This window comes from Prinia subflava, chromosome 3 (assembly GCF_021018805.1).
Source record: "Prinia subflava isolate CZ2003 ecotype Zambia chromosome 3, Cam_Psub_1.2, whole genome shotgun sequence".
Taxonomy (NCBI): Eukaryota; Metazoa; Chordata; class Aves; order Passeriformes; family Cisticolidae; genus Prinia; species Prinia subflava.
This window is the reverse complement of record NC_086249.1, coordinates 92,140,103-92,167,762: the sequence shown is the minus strand read 5'-3', so window position 1 is coordinate 92,167,762 and position 27,660 is coordinate 92,140,103. Positions and strand designations below refer to the sequence as shown.

General features: G+C 36.1%; 1 protein-coding gene across 2 annotated transcripts in view; it reads left to right on the top strand.

The window, feature by feature from the left end:
* The window catches only part of ADGRG2 (adhesion G protein-coupled receptor G2), a 55,318-nt gene that overhangs the window by 26,197 nt on the left and 1,461 nt on the right, over positions 1–27,660 (top strand). For both annotated transcript variants that reach the window (XM_063392914.1, XM_063392915.1), the window contains 24 exons: positions 2,276–2,314; positions 3,676–3,708; positions 5,306–5,338; positions 6,253–6,294; positions 8,216–8,263; positions 8,838–8,905; positions 10,481–10,554; positions 11,353–11,392; positions 11,510–11,544; positions 12,887–12,969; positions 13,612–13,672; positions 14,165–14,832; positions 16,440–16,638; positions 16,964–17,120; positions 19,195–19,344; positions 19,565–19,687; positions 20,824–20,869; positions 20,961–21,064; positions 21,658–21,782; positions 22,560–22,828; positions 23,516–23,615; positions 23,933–24,207; positions 25,708–25,809; positions 26,572–26,724. In XM_063392914.1, coding sequence (XP_063248984.1) covers positions 2,276–2,314; positions 3,676–3,708; positions 5,306–5,338; positions 6,253–6,294; positions 8,216–8,263; positions 8,838–8,905; positions 10,481–10,554; positions 11,353–11,392; positions 11,510–11,544; positions 12,887–12,969; positions 13,612–13,672; positions 14,165–14,832; positions 16,440–16,638; positions 16,964–17,120; positions 19,195–19,344; positions 19,565–19,687; positions 20,824–20,869; positions 20,961–21,064; positions 21,658–21,782; positions 22,560–22,828; positions 23,516–23,615; positions 23,933–24,207; positions 25,708–25,809; positions 26,572–26,724 — 3,027 coding nt within the window. The remainder of the gene's footprint in view (positions 1–2,275; positions 2,315–3,675; positions 3,709–5,305; positions 5,339–6,252; positions 6,295–8,215; positions 8,264–8,837; positions 8,906–10,480; positions 10,555–11,352; positions 11,393–11,509; positions 11,545–12,886; positions 12,970–13,611; positions 13,673–14,164; positions 14,833–16,439; positions 16,639–16,963; positions 17,121–19,194; positions 19,345–19,564; positions 19,688–20,823; positions 20,870–20,960; positions 21,065–21,657; positions 21,783–22,559; positions 22,829–23,515; positions 23,616–23,932; positions 24,208–25,707; positions 25,810–26,571; positions 26,725–27,660) is intronic.

The following is a 27,660-nucleotide window of genomic DNA, read 5'->3' as shown; positions in this document are numbered from 1 at the left end:
AACATGTAGCAAGAAGTCCTAATTTTCCTGAAAAATCGCTATAAAAGTTAGGATTATATCCAGACTATCATGATCTATCAAGTTCATACTGTTCTAGTTGTCAAAAAGAGCAATTTTACTTCTCTGTAGGCAGAATCCTAGTTGTCTCAAAAGAGATGTTTGATGTAACTTTGTTTTATCTTTACTGAGGGAGTTTAAATTCATTAGGCTGATATGTATAAAGGTGTAGATTTTTACTTATGCTTTAACTTAATGGATATATATTATTTTATAAGTATTATTTTACTAGAATATTGGTTCCCTCTCTCTTTTTTCTGCATAAGAAAAATTTCTATCCAGGATGTAAATTAACTAAAACTAACAGTTTCATGAAAATCTCCTAAAAAATTGTAGTGCAATTAATCCGATTTCCATGTATTCATCCTGCCATATTTGAATTATTGCTTTTAGCTTCATGCAGTGTATGACATTCAACAAAAATGAAGTGACATTTTTCATCTTGTCAAGCTGTTATGTTGTCTCTGACTTGGGATTATTGGCCCCAGTATCCCAGCATTGGGGTAGCCAGGCAGAAATCTGCTTATCTGGCTGGCAGCTGTCATCTTTGTGCATCTCATACCTTGCTCAGGAATAGGGACTGGTTGATTTCTGTCTCATCTGTGATTTCTGTCATTTCCCTCTCCTGTTCTTGTGGCTGTCCTGCTGCAGAACAGGCTGCCTCTTCTGAGTTAGGACCCAACACAGTACCAAAAGTCTCTGTCTTAGGTGCAAGCAGGACATCCTTCCTGCAAGGTCTGCCTTCTCACCAGGATTCCTTGGCCATTTAGGTGTAAACTCCCATACCATCAGGGGTGAATTCTGCTCTGGGCACCTGCCCAAATTCTCCTGCATACCTTGCTGCCTAGGAATTTGTTCCCTCAGAGCACTGTGCTGTGTGCTGTCTCCAAGTGATTGGTTACTGGAGGTCGCACAGGAATTTGAGCTTGCACGGCTGGATTCAGAGTCTGAGGATAATGGTGTAGACTACAGGCACAAGTGAACCACCACTGATGGAGGAAGGAAGGGATCAGTATCTGAGGGCATTAGCAGTAGTGGAGGTAATCTACAGCAACCTGGACAAGAACGAGGTCTCCAAGGAGCTGGGTGATGTCCACTGCACATGGGCTGTCTGGCACAGTTTAGTACCCACCAGTGTGACATGGCAGTGATGGACTGGCCAGATACCAAGGCATTATCTGTGGAGAAACTGTCTCACCTCCTCCAGCCCTTTGGAGAGAATCTCTCTCTTCTTCTGCTACCCTTGGGCTTGAATCATGTCTATGCTTAGTGTTCCACCATGTTCACTGACTTGAGTTTTTTGTCCTCCTTGCCCAGACATGATCTCATCTATTAAAGGTGCTGAAATAGGTAACAGTGCTTTAAGTACAGGTGATGCTGTGTTTGCTTGTTTTTCAAGGCCCAGGATGGTGTTTTGAGTGGTTACAGGCTGCAGGGAACATTTGGAGCTGTCTGCTACTTTCCCTCCACCACAGGAAGCACACAGCACTTGCCTTGATGGCGGGTTCGCTGCAGTGGTGTGATTTAATCTGCTGGGCCTCCTCATTGATAGCTCAATCACCAGGGCTATCCAGGGAGGGTTTAGTCACTTGGCTCACTTGATGATGTCACGTTTCACATTCATGAGTGTGATGGCTTCAATTGTCACATCCACCCCTTGATCAAGAGCCCATCTGTGTGTTGCATCTCTCCCTGGGTGTTCCTGGTGACATGTTTCATGGGCCCATTGAGCTGGAAAAACTCACCTTTTCATTCCGGCCACATCCACCTGAGCTGCTTCATTTCTGGCAGCCTGATCTTTCACTGTTTAGATGTTCTTTGGTGGTGCAGCTCTTGGACATGTGGGTATTTATATGATGAGGACACACATCATGATGTTCATATCACATGCTGCATTTTTAGTTGCTCTTCACTTTCACTCAAGTGAATGTGCTGAATAGACACTGGCAATTGAAGAGAAGTGGCAAAGCTCATGGCCTAATCTGTATCTTCCATAAAACTGAGGAAAAAAATGAACTCAAAAGAGTTCAACTTCGAGCTTTCAAAAAGTCTCGACACATACTTCTCAATGGGTGCAAAGTAGTTTTGCAAACCATTTTGAAGTGAGGTGAGTACCACATCTAAAATGATTGCGTTTAAAAAAGTGTTGTGTATGTATATATGTGTGAACAAATATATATAAAATCTTCTGCTCCTAAAAAGTCTTCTTATTTTGCAGTTGAAACTACTGCTACGCTGCCTAGCAGAAAAATAACAGGTATGTTTGGGTTCTGTGGGATTTTGCCCCATTGTTCTTCTGTTTTAGAAAGTGTGTAGTAAGATTGCTGCTGTTACTTTTTAATTCCTGGAGATAGTTTAGCATATGCAAACATTTGCAAATGAATTTTCCCTATCATCCTTGTGGTTTATTAGCTAATTTTGTGGTGCAAATAGCATCACTTATTTTCCAGAGAAAATGAAAATAAAGTCACTGAGATGATTCTGATTCTCCCTTCATTACAGAAATTCACATTTATCCTTTGGAAAGAAGCTGTTTCTAGTTTTCAGTAAGGCAAGCAAAATAGTCTTACTGGAGCAAGGAATTCACAAGTGTTTAGCATTTCAGAAAATCCTTCTTTACTATTTTGAATAAAAAAAATCTGTTTTTCTTCAGGGGCTTTTGGTATCTCTGACTTAAGTCTTCCGCAGCAGTAGGAAAGATTTTACAGTAAAATTAGTGTATTGTAAGTAACATTATAGGATGACTTTTGACCTTTGAGAGATGTTGAAATACCTTAAGTGGTTTTTTTACATAGTGCTTCATGTTTGCATCCAGCTGTTCTTTAGATTAAATTTCTGTGATAACTGTGACCTGTAACTTGACTTGTCTCTGACACTATCAAAAACCACCCAGTGACTGAAAGGGCCAACTTTAAAGTTGCTATGTGAACAAGATATCAAATTTCCTAATTTCTTTTTGATCAAAATACTGACTGTAACAACATAAAAATATAATAGCTAATGTTTGCCACATAAGTAGTTGGCTGGTTCCTGTTAAGATCAGAGGCTCAAACTTGAAATGAATTAGGTTTTTTTTATCGCTGCTTTTTACAGGATAGAAAAGAGAATATACATGAATGGGATAAATTTTAAGTGGCAAGTCTCACTGTTACTGTTATAAAAAGTCTGGGGAGAGTTCTTCATACCCAGCTAGAGCCAGCTTGCTATGGATACTTGATTCCCATTCCCAGAATTAATAAAACACTCAGGATAAGCAGGTGGTTTCAGGCTAGTGTGGCGTGTATCTTGGATCTTTAACATTATACAGTTGTGGGTTTGTAACATTATACAATTCAAACTGTCCAGTATTTCTTGAAAAATATTTGGCTTGCATTGAATTCTCTTCGAGTCTCTATAAAATAGTGACTTCTTTTTTTTTTTTTTTTAATCAGAGATTGTTACATCTGCCTTTCTTGACAACCTGGAAGTGTTGTTCTGAAAGAGCAGGTGTTGCCCTCTTCTGGTGAATGCAGTGAATTTTTGATAATATAAGAAAAGCCTGCTAAGGATGATAATGTATGTGTCTGACACTTCATAATGATTTTTTTTTCTTTTCTTAATCTGAAATAAAATTCACAGATTCAGAAGAATCAGCTGCAACAACAATTTTTGGTAAGAAAATCATGACTTTACTGATTTTCCAATTTTTGTTGTTTCCTCTTAGGTAAATCTGCTTTTAACTGAGGTAGTGGAGAAAGGTTGTAATGTAATAGAGTTCCAAAATTAAAATATTTTCGTTTTAAATTACTTGTTTCATTCTACATTCTAATGAAATAGCTTACCTTTATGGGATCACTTATGGCTTGTGGCAGTGGTGCTTAGGGTGAAGTAGGTGCATGTTGCTGATCAAGAGCCTTTTGTTCAGTTATCTGAACGGTGAAGGGTTTTCAGAGATGGCAGAAGAGGAAAACTGTAGTGAGAGCTCCTTTACATCTCCTCCCACTCTGGCAGATGGCATTTCATGCAGTGTATTACACTACACACACACACTACACACACACACTACACACACACACTACACACACACACACACACACACACACACACGAGGCTCTAAAAACTTCTGGAACCAGAGGTGATAAGCATCATCTATAAAATTTAAAATGTAAAAAAAATTAAGAATGAAATGCACTGAAATAACCTGTATGAAAGCCAGTTGCTTTCTTGCTTAATATATACTGACATAGAGTGAGTGCTTTGGATAAAAGAAGTAATACAGATGCAAACACACATGATCTTGTTATTTTACAGATACAGTTTCTCTTTGGGAATTGTTCATCTTAACTGCATCACATTCAATATTTGTGTAGGATATATTAGGCCAAGTTATACAGATGAAACCAGCACTTACTGTTTCACTCTGCTCATATTTTGACTACTTGTTAGTTGCCTCATAAAATTGCTTCTTCTGTTGTGAATCTGCTCTGGTCCATTTAAAAGAAGTCACTAAGTTGTCATATTGAACTGATACAAAGTGGTCTTCTAAGCACTTTGTTTTCCTGTGCTGATACCTAAAATAATCTTACTAAGCACAACCCTTTAAATTTTCATCTATTGTCTTAATTTATTTTTTTTTCCTTTTGATGTAGCTGAAAAAACCTTTGCATCATTATTTTATTTATATGTTGTTATTGACAAAACTAACCTTTTTGGACAGACAGTTTGCCAAGCCCAATGTCTCATCTCTGATTATGAATGTCATGAGTTCATGCAGAAAAAGCTCCGTGGGGTTAAGCAGTTATTGTAGTTGGATATGCAAGAATTCATCTATATCTTTTGAAAGAATGAAACCAGCAAAAGGAAATTATCTGAGGAAAATTTGGTTCCCAGCGGGTTGTATTTGGATAGTCAGATTTTGTTCCAATTATTAGTATTGAAATAATATTGATTGAACTCTCCTAACAAGCTTTGCAATTGTTCTTAAAATGAAATCTAAATAAATAATACTTTGTTTCTGTGTAAAATCTTGAGGCCTTGATCTTTTTTCTCAAAAATTCATAGAAGTGAAATACTTTATTAATACAATTTTTACTTATCTAATCCTTTTTTTCCCCCTAGAATCTGCTATTGTTTCTTTTTTCATCTATCCTATTAATTCTTCAGGCAAGATATTACTCTTAGATTTTGCTGGATTTAGACTTTTGGACTTTTTTGTTTTATTTCATTTTTACAGATTTTAATTTTACTGTTATGAATTTTTCTTTTTCAGATATGTCTTCAGAGGAGACTACACAAAGTACAGGTGAGAATTTGCATGAAGGAGGGTAAGGTTTCAAGGGAGATGTACATTGCACTGATGTTTGTTGCTTTTTTGGTGTGTTTGTTTTTTTTAATAACTGGGATATGTTTACTCTGAATTATTTTCTTACATGATATTAAAATTTGTATTTATCTGCAATCTGTTTTTTAAGTCTGCATGATTAGGGCTCTGAGGTGCTCTTAACTGAGCTGTAAACCTTTCTTTTTCATTCAAAATATTGTATTGCTTACCAAAACACAAACAGGGCAGATATATTTTTAGCAAGTATATAGGGGGTTTTGTATATAGAATATTTACTATGCTTTCTGGTACTATTTAAGCTATTTTACAGAACTAAAATGTACACCCCATTCCTTGAAGACACTCACATATGTTCTTGCAATGAGTTGTCATATAGGATCAGGAAAGACTCAAACCAAGAAGAACTTATTACCCCTTCCTTTCCTGATTTTCCTGTTTGAAACAAGGAGTAGGTTCATTCCATATCAGTATGGATTCCTCCATGCCTGTATAGCAGCTGGACATCCTGCTCTTCTTCCTTGTTGATTGCAAAACACATTTTTGATTCCTCCTATCCTGAAGTGCCCATTGCAAGTAGCATAAATAGGAATCACCTTTAAAGTACCACTTTCTCCTCTGAACAACAGGGAGCCAGGAGTCACTGCTTCAGGTGGGGATACAAACTTACAATTGGGTGGATTTTACTCCACTTTCTGCTTTTGCATTTCCCACACTGCAAGTAACTTCATTTTCTCATAAATTGTCAAGTGTTTACACTTTTCTTGGAAAGACAAGAGTCTGAAATAGAAATATGAATTTATTTTTGTGACATGTATTTCATGGGTTTTTTTAAGTTCAAGTGTGAAAACTTTTTTTTTTTTTTTTTTTTTTAACAGAAGCTATTACAACAACTGATTATTACTCCACCATAACACCAGGTAGGATTCATCTATCACCACTGTTATATTTTTGTGCATCTCAAATTTTAAGTGTGTGTGAATTCAGGAAGTCTGCTTCCAAATGTTTCTTAATATTCTTTTTACTTCATATTGTGGTATGTCATATTAACACTCTGCCTTACCTCACAATAATGTCCAGTCTGGTAGAAGGACTAATATTGCAGTGCATTTCTAGATGGCTGCATATAGAAGAGTTTGGTTATTTTGTAAGGCAGAAGAGTAGGTTACCACAAAAATGTGAGAAACACAGCCTCAGGGACCATGCTTGCTTAAAAAAAAATCTTTGTGCCTTTTAGTAGATAGAAACAAACTGAATACAGTCATTGTATTTGACCTCAGGGCAGGCCCAGTAGGACCAGGAATAGACTGAATTTTATTTTTTAATTATCCACGTAGCTCCCATTAAAATGGATTTGCCCTGAGTTAGTGCAAGTGGAGGAAGAACTGGCTTGGAGCCTTAATGACAAGGATAATTTGACTGTGTGTCCATGACCTGCAGAAACATTGCAGCTTTGTTATCTGATGCCCTTGGGGGACTGGGAGCCCTAGTGATTTTTGATCAGTCTTTTATCCCCCACACTGCTAATCTATTTTGTGCATTTTGGTGGCATGCAGAGATCTTAAGACGAGGAGACACACAAATGGGTGCTCTGTAAGGAAAAAGGAGCTGATGTTAATCTTTTGTGCCACCCTTGGATTTTGTGTTGGGTTTTTATAAGTTGCTCTCTATATAGTAAAGATCTTTGACAATTTATTGTTATATTGACATTTGATTATTGTTTATCCATTACTTATGAGCTTTTTTTTTTCTTACAGATTGTTTTAAAAAAGCAGTATATACAAGATTTGTTAACTATTTCACTGCCAACAAAAGGGAGGCTAAATTTAGGGTCATAGAATTGTTAAGATTGGAAAAGAGCTCTAAGACAATCTTAAGTCCAACTATCAAATTTATTCAATTCTAAACTGCTGTCTGAAATTTTTTTTCTAATAATTTGAATATTGTCACCAGCTTATGTCTGTAATATCTGGTGGCTTATTTGTTGAGGGTGATAAAGTTAATAAAGCATCAAACTTCTGCAGTCAAATGTTCATACCACAGAGAAAGTGAAAAAGAAATTCCCTTCTCATGATAACAGCAGAAAAAATAGAATTTTTTTTCTCATAATGGAGAACAATCCATCTGCTTAAGTAAGGAAAGTTGTTTTAATGAACAAGTATAGGAGTTTTGTCTTGGATGCAAATATCTTTCCAGTGCTTTATTTTGAAATTATACAACAGAGCCATCTGTTTACAGTACCCTAATTTAGGATCACTGTTATTTTTCAGCAGTGTACGTTGTATTAAAAGTATGGAAAATATGGAGCAGCCAAAAGTTTGCTGTAACTAACTGAAGGCATGTTGTACTAGATAAGAGTGTACATGGTGGCTGTCATCATAGCCTGAATTACATCAGGTAGAACAGTTTTAGCTTCATGATATCATTGGGAGCCACAGTAGGATCCTCAGAAGCAGATATGATAATATTCAATAGTGATTGAATTCTGTGGTAATTAAAGAGCTTATCAATTATATGCTGATGTCTGTTTCTATTTAAATAAAAAAAAAAAGAAAAATTTGAGACCACTTGCATTGTAAGTATGATGTCAAAACAGTTGCAGTAATTTATTCAAAATTAATTAATCAAAGGCAGCATATTTCTGAATACTAAGTCTTGGAAAATGTCATGGTAAGTGCTGTAGAGTGATGAAGCCTAGACAGTATGTCAAATACTTCCAGAATATAAAGACATTTACATTTCAAACACTGGAATGATTGTAAACATGTATGATAATATTGGATTTAAGTTTAACTTTTTTACTCAGTAGTTGTTTGGTTTTTTTCCCCAAAAAATCTGTAGCAGGAGAAACCATTGTATGCAACGTAACACGTGCCTGTAATTACTCAGGTTAGTGGTTTTCTTTTCCCTTTTTTAAAATAAAAATCTTGTCCAACTATTTTATACTCTGAGTAATGAAGCAATGTTTAGTTGTCATGTAAAAGCTAGTTCTGTAATAAATTTGCTTGTAAATTTAGGGAGATATCATATGAATTCAAAAAATATGAAAAATTGAGAAGTTAAAAAGTGTTTAGATTCTTATGCTTTTGATCTTTGGTTTCTCATCAAAGGCATAAAATTGCAGATAAGAATTGAAAAAAAGCCTCAAGAAACAAATAATCTATGGAGTTCTATTTATAGTAATGTGAAGTGCAGTTTTTCTGTTTTGGGAAAAGATTAACTAGAAGGAATTTAGGGATGGCCATCAAAATTAAATATATAGAAAATAATGAAGCTGTTGGACTAGTTCATTTATTGAAATAGGTGAAAAGATGGAAGAACAATTGCAGAAATAGATAAGCTAGTACAAGTGTTCTTATTTCCCTTGTATCAAAACACATACAGTAAATTTTTCAATTCTCAAAAAATTTTACATTCTCTGTTTCAGCATTGAGTTTCCTAACTTTTTTACTTCTGGTTTTAGTGTTCTATGTGGGCAAGGTAAAACTTCGGGCAAGTGAAGAAAGTAATGCATCACTAAATGTAGAAATAGTAAGTATTCCCTCTTTGAAAACTTGATTGTAGGGAAGGTTGAAGTGAGTTTTGTTGTCTACACTTAAAATAAGTGACATGTTTCTTACTGGATTTGCAGTACAAGATAGTGTTTGCAGTGGATGGAACAGCTCTGTTTTAAACGGCTGCTTTGCAGCTAACTTTTAAAATTCCATCTAAGGAAAATTCCTACAGTAAGGACCTGTATTCTAGACGTAGCCACTGAAAGGAGGGGGAAGCCCTGGATAATCTCAAAAATTTACATTTAGGCACATTAGATATTCCTTTGGAGATTAATTTAGGCACTTGCATTAGATGGCAACTATTTGGGCATACCTAAAGTTGGATTATATCCTGGAATAATTCTTGTTGAGAGTCTCATAAATAGTTCTATGGATGTTTTTTTGTGTATTTTTTTTTTGATTCTGCTTTTGCATGATCATTCTGTGCTTTTTGGCCTGTGGTTACTGAGTTATTAATTTTGCAATAGGCTTCTGTGACATGAATGTGTCCATTTATACAACACAAGAAAGGTTTAGGAAGACAGGGTCATGCATGGCAAGGGGATTATAGATGATCCAGTGTCAACATAATACGATGAAGGTGAGAATGTTTAATTGTTACAGATGGAAACTGAGGGGAGGAAAAAAGAAGGACCTTGAATCTTTGTCCTACACATCCCTGTCAGTCCTCAGCCTGAGATTTCACATGCCAGTCCCTGAAGGCATGAGAGCAGTCAGCAATGTTACCACAGAGAAGAGCTATTGCACATGAACCATTGAGTTTGGGCAGGGAAATGCCCCTGGCAAAAGCCACTTTTACATTCTGTTGTGTTTCAGTGGTGATAATGCTACTGGAACTGTCCTAGCATGGTAACATTACACCTACAGCTTCTGGAAAAAATGGTTTCCAGCTCTTGAAACTATTTTGCTTTTTAGAAGAATATTTCTTAGAGGAAGTCAATACCACATATGTTAGATGATGTTTTTCCTCATGGCCCTTGCTGCTGGCATGAAATGTAAAAATAACCAGTAATGCTGGTAAACCAGAGGAGCATAAGAATGCATCTATAGAAAGGGTTCTTAGACAAACCTCAGTGTATCCCCAGACCCCTATGCTAGGGTCATACTTATTTAGCTCACTTCTATCAGGTCTTTCACTACAGTTCTTAGCTTCTCACTGCTGGTATTCTGTCATCTATTATTTATGTCATTTATGGAGCTTGTCCCATAGTTGCACTTAGAGTTAAAAAAATCATTCAGTGTCTGGACTAAGCTTAAATTAATGCAAACTAAGCCAAATTCCCTTTTTTCCAGCATAAGACATGGTGAGTTCACTGTCCTTTTGCCTCTATCTTTCACAAAGATTTTGGAGTTTGGTCTGTACTAGATCAACAGTTCCTTCCATAAATTGTGACAACAATGTCATGGTAAATACTTGTTGCAGTGTATTCATGAGAAAACATACTACTTATGTTTGTCATTTCAGCCTATTAAAATGTGTGAAATGAACAATTTTCTTTTAAGGCAAAAAATTACTGGTTGTACTTAGCTGTGGGATCTTTTTTCCTAACAGATTAATAACATAACCACCCACAGTCAAGTCAAAAAATTAATTGAAATTCCAGCACATACCCCACAAGAACTGAGGTAAGTAATTCTGAATAAGATTCAGAATTATTATATAATAATAATTCTGAATAATTATATTTGAAAAAGATGAAGTGAGACTTTCCATGTGTTGAGATTTTGTGTTATTCCTGCACATTAAAAATTTCACAAGTTGTAAGTTCTTGCTCTTTAACATAAAGCTCATACTGGTTAGAATTCTCTTAGTTAGTTTATGTACCACTGGGGTTTCTTTTAAAAATTGGTACACCAAATGTTTGTTATAATTTAAGCATTCAGCCTGTCTGGTAGAACTTTCCTAGCTGCATGTTCTTCAATAAATATTCTTGAAGTCATATCTATGGTTTTATTTTGGTGTAGTTTTTTTTTCTCAGTCTTTATAAGGAGAGGTTTGAATGAGTGATTATTTTCCAGACTTGCTCTGCAAATCAAAAAGATATGGTTGGCCAACAAATCTGATTTGTAGAAGAAATCTGTATTTCTTACTTGTTCTATTTCTGTGGCTTTGAGTATAAATTTAGAATTCTGTTACTTTACCAAGTAAGGCTTGGTAAAGGACATTAAGATTTGTCTTTTGCTCTTCTAAATAACATTTACAATGGGTTGATGTTCAAATGTGATGACAGAGGTTTAAATTTAATTTGTGTAGTGATTTTTAATGCTCTGAAAAGTGGTTTTACAGTAACAGAACTGGCCTGACTTAAAAAAAATCACTGCTTAACTGGAAAAATATTTTTCTCTGTATTTTTTTTAATTGTTGTAATTGTTTTTAGAAACATAACTAAAAATCCTACATAACAGTAATACTGTATTTTAAAGCATTTCAGAGTTCAACAAAACCTTGCGAGCAATAAGTGAGGTAAGATTACTAATTGTTGTTACTGTTTGGAAAGCTTTTCCAACTTACTTCTGATAAAACATCACTCCTGATTTCTCCTTACAAATATTTTTTTTCTGTTTTCATTTGTCATTACAGTCCTCTGTTATGGAGTGCAGTGCAGAAAACCAGAGGTTTGTCTTTAAATTTTTAAAGCAAAATATTTTAAAGCTCATATATTGTCTTGTGATATGTGAAGTATGCATGGCTCTGTAACAAAAGAAAAAGACAAACTCTCTAGGAAGTTCAAAAGTTCAAGAAACAGGCTGTAGAAATATATATAGGTTAACAAAGAGATTATGATTTCCTTATTGTCGTGGCATTAGTGATTTTGAAAAAACCTTCTAGAGTTTGTTGGTTTTGCTTGACCCAAACATATTGCTTCTCAATGGTCTTCTGCTGAAGGCCAGGCTTCCCTGCCCTGTTCCTTCTGCATCTTGGTATTACCTGAGTCATGGAACTGGGCGCACCAGAATTCCAGAAGTTGTGAATGCAATGCAGTCTTTGTGAGGGATTTGTTTGAGACATCCCAAGTTGTTCTTCAGCTTGGGAAACCAACTATCCTTGGGGTAGGGGGAGCCTGAGGAAGTAACCAGGAAGTTTTCAGCGTCTGGAAACCACAGATTATAAGAATGGCAAAGCTCCTCCAGAGAGGTCATCCTGGGAACCCTGAAACATAGATAGTGTCTCTCAATTTAATTGGTACTCACCATTAAATTGTCCTTTAAAATGATTAGCTTGAAACACTGTATTCTAAAACAAAATATGAAACTTTATTTCCCCAAACACTTGGATCTGGACTTTATTTTCCCGCATTAGGATGAAAGAAGAGTCCAAAACACTCAGATAAAATAGACAGAAAGTAGTCAGATCACACTTTCATGTCATATACTGGAAGTCGCTGGGGTAATCTTTTCATTCTTATGAGCTGGAAAGAAACCTTTTCATTCACCTCTATGTTTGCATTTGCTGAATATGAAAAATTTTTACTAGAGGTTCCCTTGTTTAGGCAGGGCTTCAAGTCCTCAAACTGTAAAAGATGGAGTTACATGCTTGACATGCCCACTGAAGTTCTCTCTTTCAAGAGAGAAAGCTGGCTTCCCCAGGTGATGGAGGTTTCATAAACACTGATATATTTACACTTAACAGTGGAGATTACATTATTGTCCTTACAAAATTACCAACTCTTTAATGACCAACATTAATCAGGGAGGATTCCATTTAAGAATTGACATAGTAAAGATAAGGGATAATAAGTGCCACAAATGGATGTACTGTGCTTCTAATCAGCCTGGCCAAGTGGTTTATGTGCATTAAAAATATGCCCAAATCTGACAGAGCCTAGGAAAAATGTGCTTTCACACTTAGCAATTGTGCTAATGTGCTTTCATTTAGCATTTGATGTTAGTTCCGTGTGTTATAAAGATGCAGCAGCTCTGTTTCTTGAGTCTTAAGCTTTTTTTCTTCTCATTATAGTACACACTGCACTTTCATAATGAAGCTGGCTGATAGAGAGAATATAAGCAGTTTAACACAAAAAGCAAAAATAAGTCAACTTGGTAAGTTATGCTTTAAACACAGTCTCATCACAATTTTATGTCTTTGCATGTGGTCTTCAAGGAACTAAAAAGACAAGATAGTTACTTTTAGATCAAAATACTTTCAGTTTTGAGCAATATAAACACATAAAAATGTAGCCTTCTGATTTTTGGGGATGTATGTGATAGAAATAACTTTTTAAAACATTTTGACCTAAAATTGCTGGCTACTTTAGTAGAGCACACTTTGAAAGGATTAGGTGTAAAATAAGCTGAAAACACATGTTTTGCTGAAATGACAATCTGAATTGAAAGAGTTGTTAATTAGCCAAGCTTTCTTAGTGATATTGTGACAGGATGGAGTACTGGCTCATACCATTTGTCTTGTTTCAAAAGCTGTAGTGTTGCATTTTGGTTTGTTTAAAATTAAGAAAAAAAAAAGAAATCGGAACTTATCAGGCACTGAACAAAAATCTGGGGGTATGGCAATATTCTGACTGGTCAAGAGTTCATTTGTTTTGCAAAACTAATTTGAGAACAAACTTCAAAATAAATTATGCAGTGTGTACTGTTGTTTGAAGACATAATACACATGGTTAAATATTCTACTTAATGGTATTAGCAGTTGTTATGCTTAAGGATAATGCTTCTTTGTCTTCTCAGATCGGTGCTGCTGTTCATCATTGAAGTATTGTTCCTTGACTGCTGAAGAATTACAAATGTAGTAAGTATAAATATGAAATTTGACTTGCTTATTTCCTGAATTTTCTAATACATGGCTAGAGTCAAATTCCATGCTTTAGTGTAAAAGCCAGAAAGGACTCCACAAGAAAAAGCTGACAGGCATTTTCCAATGTAGCTCCCTCCTTTTTCCTCCCTCTTTCCCTTCCCTCCTTTCTTATCCCTTTTTAAAATTTTTTCCGTGATGCATCTAGCTTTTGTGTTCAACAACAGCTCACCCTCAGAACAGGAAGCAAAGGAAGTAGTAGGAAGGAAGGATTTGCTAGTTAACAACTACAGCAAAATAGAATGTAAAAATCCTCTAAATATTAGAGCATAAAGCAACCAGTCTGAGTGTTTTTAAAATACACATTATTAGTAGTATGTCCATATAATTTATATATGTATGTATTCCTCTATTATAACTTGTTTTCTTTAAAATACAAAAAATATTAAACTTAACATGGATTTTTGTACCTTTTTTTTTCTTTTACAGTACCATACAAGTGCCACCTCACCTTATATGGGTTCCTTCCCCACATTCTCCTTCTCACTCTAAAAAGACTTTCCTCAAATCTAATTCTTTTATTCCCCCCACTATACTTTCTGCTAAACAAAGCCCCACAATTAGACCACTGATCTCATCATTAACAGAAATTTATTTTTCTGGAACTCTTTCCACATCTCCCCTTACAAACCCTCTCTCTGAAAATTCTATGCCTTCCACCAGTGTTACCACTACACATTCCTCTTCCAAGTCTCTTGCTCAACCTACCATGCCAACTTTTTCTTCCATAACTTCCAATAAATCCATCACTGTTCCCGTACCTGCTACAAAATCTGTCACTAATGCTGCTTTCTCAATTAAATCTGAAGCTGCACACCTTCACAAGGCTTCTACAATACTTCCTCATTCTGTAGGTTTCACTGAACATTCTTCACCTTATTCTTCTGAGCCTCACAAACTTCCAATTGTAAATCGCCAGTTTGAGGCTGTCACCAAATCTGTTGTACAAATCCCCCCTGCTCCAAGCCAACCTCTGTCTGGTCCCAAGAATGTTAGTACAGTACCTATTGTCCCCCTTACTCCTTTCACTATATCTTTGACCCCTACTGTCTCAGCTTCTCGTCCTCATTCTACTGCTGATGGCCATGGGACCCCAGGTAAATATGACAAGTAAATAGTTCTTTTTGTTTGAATTCCATATACTGGATATGCTTTTAAACTTCATTAAACAATGTTATAAATATGAGAGGTGACCTTACAATTATGGTGAATTGTTTTGGATGAGAGTGTTGATCTGCTGGAGGATAAGAAGGCTCTACAGAGGGATCTGGACAGGCTGGATCGATGGACCAAGGCCAACTGTATGAGAGGCTCAACAAAGCCAAGAGCTGGGTCCTACGTTTGGGTCAGAGCAACCCTAGGGAACAGTCCAGGCTTGGGGAACAGTGTCTGGAAGCTGCCCAAAGGAAAAGGACCTGGTAGTGCTGGCTGAGAGTGGCTGAACATGAGCCAGCTGTGCCCAGGTGGACAGAAGCCAGTGGCATCCTGGCTTGGATCAGCAATGGTGTGGCCAGCAGGAGCAGGGCAGGGATTGTCCCCCTGTACTCAGCACTGGTGAGGCCACACCTCACACCTCGTGTCCATTTCTGGACCCCTCACTACAAGAAAGACATGGAGGTGCTGGAGTGAGTCCAGAGAAGGGCAGTGGAGCTGGGGAAGGGTCTGGAGGAGTCTCAGGGGTGACCTTATCACTCTGTACAACTCCCTGAAAGGAGATTGTAGCCAGGTGGGGATCAGCCTCTTTTCCCAGGCACCCAGTAACAGGATAGGAGTAAATGGCCACAAGCTGTGCCAGGGAGGTTCTTGGACATCAGGAGGAATTTCTTCTCTGAAAGGGTTGTTAATGGAATGGGCTGCCCAGGGATGTGGTGGAGTCACCATCTCAAGATGTTCAAGAAACAACTGGACATGGCACTCAGTGCTCTGATCTGTTTTACAAGGTTATACTTAGTCAAAGGCTGAACTTGATGATCTTAGAGCTTTTCCAGCCTAAATGATTCTGTGACTCTATTCTGTGTGAAAACCCTGAGACAACTTTCACAACTTTCACAACTTTCACTTGATATGCACGTATTTTAAAAAACATTCTGATGCCTTTGGGCATTGTGAGTGATACCTCACTCTACACCATTGTTTGTAACTGTCCTAGGCTGGTACAGTGCTAATCCCCATTAGAACAAATGTATTTTGGACAGAAAAAAAATAAGTCAGAGACCAAGGTAGATTTTTTTAAAAACTAACCTAATATTTAAAACATTGCACGGTAATTGTTGGATCATCCTTAAAATATTGTTATTGACAGGGAATATTCTTAGTAGCTAGGTAATTTCTTATGTAAGATGTATACATCTTTACAAGCTTCTTTTCAAATTTCTGACACTGTCTTGATTTTACTCTACATTCAGGCATTCAGTGCCTAAAAATTCAAAATATTGTGTTATTTAATATATTAATGGTGAGGAACTTTGAAATCAATAAAATGTGAAATTAATGTTGGCAGTTTGAAACCTTGCTTTATGTTCTCATGAGATTCAAATTACCACCTTCTGCAAAGTAGCTGATAGGGAGGAATTACATGATTTGTTGATGTATGTAACTTACGAGTACTTATGAGTTTTTAATCAAGAGAGCTGTTTAATTTTTCTGCTTCTCCAAGCTTACATCATTTGGTGAACACAAATGTTTATCTTCTCATTTGTCACAGGAAAAACCATTTCAGCTACCACAAATGTAACTTCGGTACACACCAGCATTAGTATCGCCACAGCTGAGCAAATTGTGTCCAAAATAGAAAATGATTTGGCAGCTGGAAAAATAGAGCCAAAAGATGTAGAAAGGATGGTTAGTGAGGTGAGCAGTATCCTCACTGCTTCTCAGCCATTACCACCACGAATTTCTAACAGGTAGGTAATTTCAGCAATAGATTACAGAAGTGTTGTATTTACTGTCTTGATAAATTGACTTCAGCAAACTTTACTTTCTGATATTATAATCCAGATGGATATTTCTTGTTCTTTAGTGTAGTTATTCAAAATGGAAGGACTGTCATTCTAATGTTATCAGCTCTGCTATAATGTAATACTATGGAAAACATTGGGGGTATTTTTGTTGACACCATAATAAATGAGCATTTTGCACTAGACTCAGATTATTGCTTCATAACTATAACTTGCTTGAGCATTTTGGATGTATGTGCTTGGTAATACTAAATATACATTTTCTTAACAGAATTATAAAACTGGTGGACTATATTGGCTTAAAACTAAACTTATCAACACCATCTGCTGAATTTGTCTCCCCTTCCTTGGCTCTGGCAGTTGTCAAAACCAACAGAATCCGCTCCAGCCAAATGTCTTTTGCTGTCAAGGACTCACCTGATCTCCAGGTTACAAAATACTTACAATACCTACAAATTGTCAGACATTTGTTTTAAAATGTTCATGGTTTTATATTTATAGGAATATGAGTTTGTTCTTTGTTTATGTCAGTTTCAGAATCTTTAGTTCATGGTAGTTTCAGACTTTTCTTTCAGCCCTTCGCAGTTTTTCCTTTAATTTTCAGCTGTGTAAATAGGTGTAAAAGAGAGCTGACTTAGCAGAAACAGGCAGAACTAATAAACTGTTGGAGAGGGTACAGCTAGAACACCACAATGGACAAAGTGCTTGGCAGAATAACTTTGCCTCAAGCCCCCTGAATTATGAGTCATTTACCACCATGACAGTGCTGAAATTTGTCAAGGGGTGTTGCCAGATGGCTTCATCTGTTAGAAGGAAATAATTGTAGAGTGTTCCAGGAAAGAACTATTATGCATGTTGCATGGATAATGGTGCTCAGTCATTTGTCACTAATGGCATCTCACCAAGAAAGAAGTGCTTAGAAAGTTTCATTGGATCCCCTTTATTTCATTCAAAACCTCCCTCCTGACAGAGAAAATAATGGACAATACCAGCCTTGGAGGCTTAAGCAAGGAGAGATGGAAAGTTTTGGACCAATTTTGACACATTCTGCCTCCTCAGAGAAGAAAATAGCTTAATGTATCGTAAGCCATACGTAGTACTGGAACTTTCCTGTGTTACTGAAAATTATATAAATGTTGAACATTTGAGTTCTTTTCTATTTCTTAGCAATATATGGTGAATATATAGCATGAATGTGAGATAACTAGGAGGTGGTAGTGCTGACATACAGATATTTGCTAAGGAATGGTTTTTTATTTCATGGCACTGGCAGTGAAACATTAAAAATTTCAATAAGTGTTATCTACTTCAAACTAAAGCAACAGGAGTGCTTCTGTGGAATGATTCAGGACTTCTTTGATGGCTGTCTACACCAATGATCTCCAAAATGGGGTCTGAGTACCCCAGGGTGTGCACATGACAGTCCATTGCAGTGTGTGAAAATGTTATTTATATGATTAATAAATTAAAAATCTATTTAAAAAGTAATTTTTAATCTCCTTATTTTTTTATGTTTTATAACTTGCATAATACATTACTACACTAATTCATGCATGTAACTTATGGATAGGTATATACTGGAATTCATGCTCATAAACTTTTAGGGGATGCATGATCCAAAACATTTGGAGTGCACTGGTCTAAACAGAGGAGTTAAACCACAATGTTAGGGCACTTTGGGGAGTTCACACAGTTACTCTTATTACAGCCATTCTTTCAATACTCAGATAATTTCTTTCTGCAGTACTGCTAATGTTTCACATCTCCCAGGAACTCTGGGGCTATGATATTTGTATGTAAAGGACTAATGTGCAACGGGAATGTTGAGAGATTTTGAACTAAACAAAGCTCTCTGGTCTGTAAGCACAGCACATAAAATGTTCAGCACATAAAATGGGTGAAAGTTCAGATCCCTTTTTGTACAATATTAGATCACTAAGCTCTTGAGGTACCTGAATTGTAGCTTACCCAGTTTATTTTTGTAATTTTTGCCGGATGACCAAAAAGTTAGGGTTTATGTTCTTATCTAAGAACATAAACTTAACCTCCTGAACTTAAAAATGTATTGACAAATAATGGCTATTTACACTTTCTTCTGAATTCTGACATACTTTCTACAGGGTATAAAATTTTTTTGCCTTTGCAGGCTTTCATGCTGTGAAATGTTGATCTCCCTGCACAGTTACAGTTACATAGAGCTACCTGGGGTTTTGCTCCTCACCTTTTCCAAATCAATACAAAACACATAGTGGTGTGTTATGTCCCTGTAGGGAAATGGTTGTAGCCAGGTTATTTTCAGTGGCAGGCACACATGAAATGGGATGTATCCTTTTCAGTCCTGTAAGTGCTATTTGTGCATTAGAGCAGGAGAGGAATGAGAGCAACAGTGGATTTGTGACAGTAATTCAAGAGATATTTATTTTGAAGATTTATCTGAAAATAAGGCACGATTTATTTATTTGGAGACAGAAACAAAGCATAATCCTGGTGTTTATCTTTCAGATTTCTCTAGGAGTTCAGGCAATTCAGAATTTAAATAACCTTGGATCAATTACACTTCCTTCATCATTGCTGAAAAATTTACCCACTGAAGAGTTGGACTTGGCTTCTAGAATTATATTCAACTTCTTTAAAAAGACCACTGTGTTCCAGGTATTTTTTCGGCCCACTGTTCATAAAGATTTTAAATTCAAGCTTAGAGCAAAATACAAATGGACTTTTTTCCCCAGAAAACACATTTAAAACTTTTGACTTAAAAATAATTATTTTTGTCCAGTGCATGCTCCACATAGTAAATGAGCTTGTGAGTGCTGTACTCTAATATTGTTTCCTTTAGGATTTTAAAATCTGTCACTTTTTCTTGTCATTCCAGGATCTGTCCTTGAAGAATGCATCTTTAATCAGTAGTGTTATATCATCGAGTGTTGCTAATCTCACAATGAGCAACTTACCGGCAAATGTTACTGTGATTTTGCAGAATATCAAGCCTAATCAGGTAAAATTTGCATTTGGGCAGACTTGAAGTACAGTTTTGTTGCCTCCACTGAAGTTGTTTTAGTGGAAACATTTCAGTATGAATGCAGGTCAGCTTGTTCTGCTTTACTAGCGTGGACATTCCATCTCCACACGGACATTAAAAAACACTCCTGTTTGCTTATTTATCACTGGTATAAATTGTGATTCTCAAGAAGTGTAAGGTAATTTTGCTTTATCGCAAATTCATCCAGCTTTTAGCTTTCTTACTTACCCTTCTGTTTTATTCTACAAAGAATAAAAACTCTTAGAGGGATGACTGACAGTGTGGGTTGCTATGGTAAGATGCTGCAGTCATGACTTTTGTGGGTGTTGCATGGCCAGAAAATAATGTAAGTCTTTTTTCTTAGGGGAACTGAAACACAGGATTGTGTCATCTGGAAGTAGTAGGATTCTTACACACCATCTCTTTCTGAAAGGAGTATCAAGGATTAAAGTTCTCTATCTCATCTCTTAAGAGAATTTAAAATACTCAATTATTATAAACTGACATTTTAGGGATTACACTAATGCACCTGGAGCTTTTTTCAGGAGCTGATTTAGTGGTATCTACTTGTTTTGACATAATAATAAGTTTTGAGATATAACTGTAAAAATATTATTATTTATAGCAATATAGTGTATTGCTGCTGGTATTTATAGAATTTGCATGTGTATGAGGAAATCTATGTGTCAATGTTTAACATTGTGATAGTAGGAAGTGATCAAATATTTGCAAATGAAAAGGTTTTTCCTTTTCTGCATGGTCATGACTTCAAAAGTTACAAAGTCTGGAAGGAGGAGAAATCCCAAGAATTTGTAAGGTGGGAAGACATTTGAAAAAACATTCAAAAGGTTCTTCCAGGAACAGAATCTTTGCATAAGCACAAGAGCTAGCTCCTGTCTGGTGATTTCAAATTAGTTCAGCATATTTTTGCCTGCAGTTTGCAATATTAGTCCTTTTATGCACCTAAATTAATTTTGTGTAATATAGAATAGGCATATTTGTTGTATAAACTGTTTATTCTTGCCTGAATTTTGTAGATCATTCATTAGTCATTTCATCCTTAACTTACAGTTTAATAAGTTGCACTTTTTTTCTTTTTTACTCCTAAACAGGATAATTCAACTGTTAGGTGTGTTTTTTGGGACTTTAATAAAAATGGTAAGTACTTGAGATCACCCGAGCTGCCATGTTAATTCATGTTAATATAAATGAGGCCTTGTATGAATAACAAAGCTGCTTTTTTAAACAGGTGGACATGGAGGCTGGTCATACGAAGGTTGCATGGTTAAAGAAAGCAGAGTAAATGAAACAGTCTGTTCATGCAACCATCTCACAAGTTTTGCAGTTTTGATGGTAATTATTTTCAAAATCATGCAATCTTACCCTTGTTCAAGAACATGTTTAACCATGATTTGTCTTAAGCAAGTGAAGACCCAATAAGCTCCCACAACCTAAGAAACAATACTCAGGTTCTATTCCCTTTAGTGTTAGTACAGATAGCCATACAATTAGTCTCATGCTTAAACTCCTTGTTGAATGGGAGTCCATGGGTTCCACTGGAGGAAAAAAAAATTCATTAAGTGCTGCAGCTTTTACATTTAGACAACTATTTATACTCTAGGAAATAAAATTTAGAAGATCGAATTTAAAACAGGTTTTTAATCAAATGGGTTTTCACGATTAGAGTAATAGAATTATAAAATAATATCTCAAGTTGGAAGGACCCATAAGGATCATGGATCCCAGCTCCCTGCTCTTTACAAGACTAGACTGGCTTTTTTTTTCATCTAACCTTTTATAAAAGCCATGATGCAAAGAATGGAGTCTTATTTTTTTGTTTATAAGCGTAGAGGGAAAGGTGAATTTTGATTTTTTTTTTGTGAGGTTTTTATCTTTTTCTATTAAATAAACCTGTTCTCTGAAAATAACTTCTGTTTCTGTTTCAGGACTTGTATGGAAATACTCCTTTGAATCCCACACAAGAACTGGTACTGACTTTTATATCATATATAGGCTGTGGCCTCTCTGCAATTTTTCTTTCTGTTACTCTTGTGACCTACATAGCCTTTGAGTAAGTACCCATTCAGCTGAGCTCCTATTATTCTTCAACTGTGATTGATTATAGTCTTCACTGAGAAATCCTTTTCAATAGTTATGGATTCTGTCTCCACAAATAATGCACAGATTTGGCCAATTCAACAGGAAGGTTTCAACAGGATTCAGTCTTCAGAAATGTTAATCTTACAAACAAGTGAATTATCATGAGGCTCTAGGCAATAAGAATTGAAAAAGTAGCACGCTAAATATTTTATAATGGATTATAATAATAGAAGTGTGAAGGAATGCACTTAAGATACAACATACAAAAATGCAGTACAAGATTTCAGCATTTTTAAAAGCATTTGTATTCTTTCTCTATTCTCTTGTTATTCTAAGACTGGGACTTGTCTCTATCAAGGCTTTAGACACCCAGTCAAAAGCTTGATCTAGTTAAGCAATAAAGAACAGACACATTTTGGGTTTGGGTAGCAATGTAACAAGAACTTCAACATACAGTGTGAAAAAAAACCCCACCAAAAACGTGGTATTAACCACTTTGACTCCAAGTTATTGTTTGTATTTGTATAACCTTTTCTAAAAAACTTTATATATACAGACAGTTAATTTGGAAGTATGTTGTAAATTTTTCTCTCCATGTGTAAATGCAACACATGAAGCACTGGATATGAATGAAAATGAAAATCTTTTTTTTTTGTGGCATTTGTGAATGCCAAGGACTGCAAGAGAAGAAGTAAGCCAGGGATCCATGGACAGCTGATGTCATCTCACGAATTTGCTTTTTTCTTAGGAAAATCCGGAGAGACTACCCCTCCAAAATACTTATTCAGCTGTGTGCTGCATTACTTCTCCTAAACTTAGCTTTCCTCCTGGACTCATGGATTGCACTGTATGATACACGAGGCCTGTGCATTGCTGTTGCAGTATTTCTTCACTATTTCCTCTTGGTTTCCTTCACCTGGATGGGCCTGGAGGCTTTCCACATGTATCTGGCCCTTGTGAAAGTCTTTAACACCTATGTACGGAAATACATTCTTAAATTTTGTGCTGTTGGTTGGGGTAGGTATTTTTTTCCTTTTTTATGCTAAATAGATAATTCCTCTTATCAAGTATTTCAGTGAATGTGACGCAGGTCAGAAATGAAAATTAGGCAGTCATTAAATGTTATGATACTTGTTCCACCTTTCTGAGGCATGGAGTGCCCCCTCAGCTGCAGAACTGAAGTTTCTGCAGTGCAAAGGGGTAATAAATTTTCCTTGTGTTAGTACAATAGAACTGATTTTGAATATGCATACCTCCATTATTTTGAGAATAAATGCTAATAAGTATATTTATTCCATTTCTGGACTAGCACTGTTGCTAACAAAAAGCAGCCAAACCAGATCTAACTGGATAAAGGATGAAGAGATTCTAATTTGTATCTCCTAATTGTTTCTTAAAACATATGTAAGAAAAAGAATGTTATCCTGTAAGAGATATTTTGAATCAGTTTGAAGACTGATGGTATTTGTTGGTTTATTCAGAAAGTTTTGGAGCTGGCTGTGGACTCCTCTTGTTTCTTTGCAAGTTGTGCTCCTGAGCAGTTCGAACACTGCAATTTTTCTGACAGCTAGTAGTCAGCAGAATTCAACAGCCAAATTTCAGAAACAAGTTGTAGATTTTGTAAAAAAATATAATAAATTTCAACTCCTCATAATACTATTTCTCTTAGGACTTTTATGTATGTGTTTGTTCATAATCTTTTAGGGTTGCCAGCAGTAGTTGTGTCCATTGTGTTGATAGTATCACCGGATAATTATGGACTTATAACCACGGGAAAGGTTTCAATAAATGGACCTGATGAATTGTGAGTTAAGGGAGGTGCTTTGGGGGGAGATGAGGGTGGGGGTGGAGGGAGGTCCTACAAATGGCTTCTCTTTAAAGTAAAAGGGGGAAGGCAAGGAAGCAGTAGTAGTGTTTTGAAATAGTGTAACTGTACAGTACCTCGTGTGTTTTAGGGTTATTGCATATATGAAGGCTCATATCCTTTGGCCAAAACCCACTACTTTTCTTTTTAAAAGACAAAAATGGTTTGAATGTGCAACAAACTACAAGTTTGTCTCATGTTTATTTCACTTAATTTCTGTTTCTGATAATGGTTGACAGACTGTTCTTTTGTTTTAGCTGCTGGATCAAAAATAGAATTGTCTTCTATATTACTGCTGTGGGATACTTTTGCCTGATATTCCTGATCAACGTCAGCATGTTCATTGTTGTGCTGATCCAGCTCTGTCGTATCAAAAAGAGGAAACAACTCGGTGCTCAACGAAAAACCACTATCCAAGACCTTAGGAGTGTTGCTGGCCTCACATTCTTGTTGGGAATTACTTGGGGGTTTGCTTTCTTCACAGTAAATGAGGTATTTACTTACCTCTTTACCATTTTCAACACTTTGCAAGGTAAGTTTGTCCTCCATGTAACAGCTCCCTGTGTATAACATAACAAATCAAACATTTTGAAATGTCATTTTCTTGATTCAGCAATAAAAATTTAACCTTGATATGTGTAGTAACATGTTCATTTTATTGGAGATGAGATGACACTGCTTTACAGTAATCTTAAATTGCAGTTTTGTTATGATAAGGTACAGAAAAACTAGATACTTTTTATATAGGTAAAGTATATTTATAAATATTGTCATTTTAAAAGTGTGTGCAAACCAGCTATCCCTGGAAGTGACTGTTTCACTAACAAAACCTAATGAATTTTGAATAGGCAGTTACTCTAAGTGTTCACGTTATAATGCAATTAATGTAGTGAGAATGGTATCATTTCTTCAGTTTGCTTAAGGCTCCTGGGGGAAGTTTGACATTCAGCAAGGGGTCTTTGAGACAGGCAAGGCTGTAACATGTAAAAGTTAGTGACCCAGCTCTTAAGCATGGCCTTTATAGTACTTGAGAACATATGGGATGTAGATATGAACACATGAAGTTTTGCAAAGGCCAGGGTGCTACTGGGCATATCCAAAAGCAGAGTTGCTGCCAAGACTTTTATATAAACAGGAGGTATTGTAGCTGTCCACAGTGTCATAAATATACCTGAATTGCCCTTCTGAAGTTTAGATCCAAACTTCTCCTTAAATGGCACTTAGGTGACTGGCTGGTTGATTTCCAAGAGAGACTAAAGCAATGAAAATTGCAGTTCAGTGTATACACCTCTCCCTATTTGCTGTGTTGATTTACTATTATATATTATTCATTCTAAGCCTGATACAGCAACTCTTTCCCATTGCAGTTGGAAACAGTGCAAAGACTGAGTGCCACTTTCCCTTAAAGGGGGGCAATTGTGATGAACTTTTAAGCAGGGAAAGTTAGATGCCACCCTGTGCCAGTTAGTAGTGAATAAGAAGCAAAGAAACTGTAATGTGGCACTGGTAGGAGATGGGATGAGCACAATCCCTTCTAGAAAATATTTGAAATGGTGGTAAAATTATTATTATTTTAGGTATGAGTTATTTTCTTTGTATGAGTGCTCAAAATTTTGTAGCATTGGTGGCAACACGTTAGCTGCTAATAACAGAGTCACAACGTGCTAAAAAAGCTTAGTGGTCTGACAGTGTGGTATCACACCCTATCTTTGACATTGCTTTGAATTCTTTTCCAAAAGCATTAAGTAAAGTTCAAGACAGAATTTTTCCCTTTCTATTTGATAAAAGGAAACTTTATGCACTTTGTGCATTTATTTGTATTTGTTGTTTTTTCTTTTGTGTGTATGATTCCTCTAATGTATCTAAGGAAAAAGTGCTCTGCAGTGTTCAGAGTTGTAAACTTTTTCAGCAAAGAAAGGTGTCATTACTTTTTATTAGAACTTTAAAAGAAATGAAAGAAAGCCAAAACATTGTTCATTAGGAAGTAGTAAAAGTGAATTTTGTAACAGTGTTTTATGTTACTGCTTTGCAGGGTTCTTCATTTTCATTTTCTATTGTGTAACAAAGGAGAATGTCCGTAAACAGTGGAGAAGGTATCTTTGTTGTGGGAAATTCAGGCTGGCTGAAAACTCAGGTAATTTTTTTTAAACTTCTGAATACTTATATTTAATGTTAAGTTTCTGGTGTTTTGTAATAATTACAAAAAACAAAAACAAAAACAAACAAAAAAAATCACAAATTGAAAAAAAAAAAGGAATTGATCATGTTGTTGTAGTTGCAGTTCTAATTTATTATCCAAGATACAGTAAATCTCCAACATTATACTCTTTAAAGGTGGTAGCTGATGCAGCTCCTGCATGTTTACATGCTGTTTCCTTAAGCTGTTAACTGCTAAGAGATGACCTCTTCCACTGCAGGGTAAAGGCATGTCTTTGCAGAAGACTTTTGGTCAGTTAGAAACGGTAAGATCTGTTCAGCTTCTGGGTCAGCCATAGTTTTACCAGTGACTTCCACAAAAACAAAGGGAAGCATGGTTTAAGCCAAAAAAGACATTAATTAGTTTATTTTGTTACTAAGTAGTTGTCCTCTTCTGAAGCCATATCCTTTTTATAGACTTTCATTTAGAGGATCAACTGCACTTCAGTTATTTTTCTGATCTGGTCTGCAGTTGTACAACTATGAGAGTTGACTGCTTGTATTTTAAAAAGGAACAAAGGAAAAGGAACCAAATTTAAATAATTTTAAACATCAAGAGTCATTAAATTCTTAGGAGAATATAATTGTGTCTAGAATACTGCAAGAAGTGTGTAAAGCCTTGGTTTTGTATCAATTCAGTTGCATTATTAACTATATTTTTATATAGTGCTTGTATGAGTTGTGTTATTTTCTGTTTTAGACTGGAGCAGAACTGCTACGAATGGTTTAAAGAAGCAGACTGTAAATCAAGGAGTATCCAGTTCTTCCAACTCCTTACAATCAAACAGTAACTCCACTAACTCTACAACACTGCTAATGAATAATGATTATTCAGTCCATGCAAACGGAAATGGTAAGTATAACGCAAAATAGTATTTCTTCAGAAGTCAAATTCTCCTTCCTTCCTGTTCTAACGTAGTACTGTCCTCTGCACTGCTGCCCTCTGCTCTGTTCCTGAGAAGTTGAAATGCAGGTGTAAGTAGCACTGCACTTCAATTTCAGTTGCAAATTGCTTGGCTTATTTGTCTGTTGAGAAAACGAGTTATGAATCACCATTGAATGTACTTATTAAAAACTGTTCTTTTTTCAGTGAATATAATCTAATTCTTCACACTCTTGCAGGGCACGTCGTGCTGCTGATTTGAGCTTTCAGTAAAGACAGTCAATTTTTCAAGCAAAAATAACTTGCAAATCTGTAATATATAAAACCCTAAGTCAAGCAAAACTCAGAAGCCATTACTCCTGTGTGCTTGAGGTATTTTTTCCAGTTGATCAAGAGCTGAGGCTAAGTCCTATCATCAACTAGAATGCTTATTATATAGTTGTTGAACATGTTGGAGAGGCCGTGTTGTCCTCATTTCTTGGCCTATGCTGTCAGAAGACAGCACATAATCAACAGGATTATATCAGCAGACAACCTCTCAGATATACAGGGTAAAAGCTATGGAATTCCTGTGTGGGCTAGAGGTTTTTGTTCCTTTGAGTGTACTAACTGCATGTTGCAGAGAAATCACAACACTTCAGGAGATGGCATTTGGACAAGCCTTGAACAGCTTTCCAAATTGAGTTTTTGCGGGTTTTTTTACATTTCTTTGTAAGATCTCCCTGTTTGGACACCACATAATGTAATAATTAGCATACTTTTTATCTAACAGATCAGTTGAGAACCAGAATCCAGTAACACTCACTATCATTAAATACAAAGCAAAGCAATATTTTTAGGTAGAAGAGAGACATTTTCAGGCGCAAAAGCCTGCATGTCTTGTAGGGTTCTTTTTTCCCTGTTACG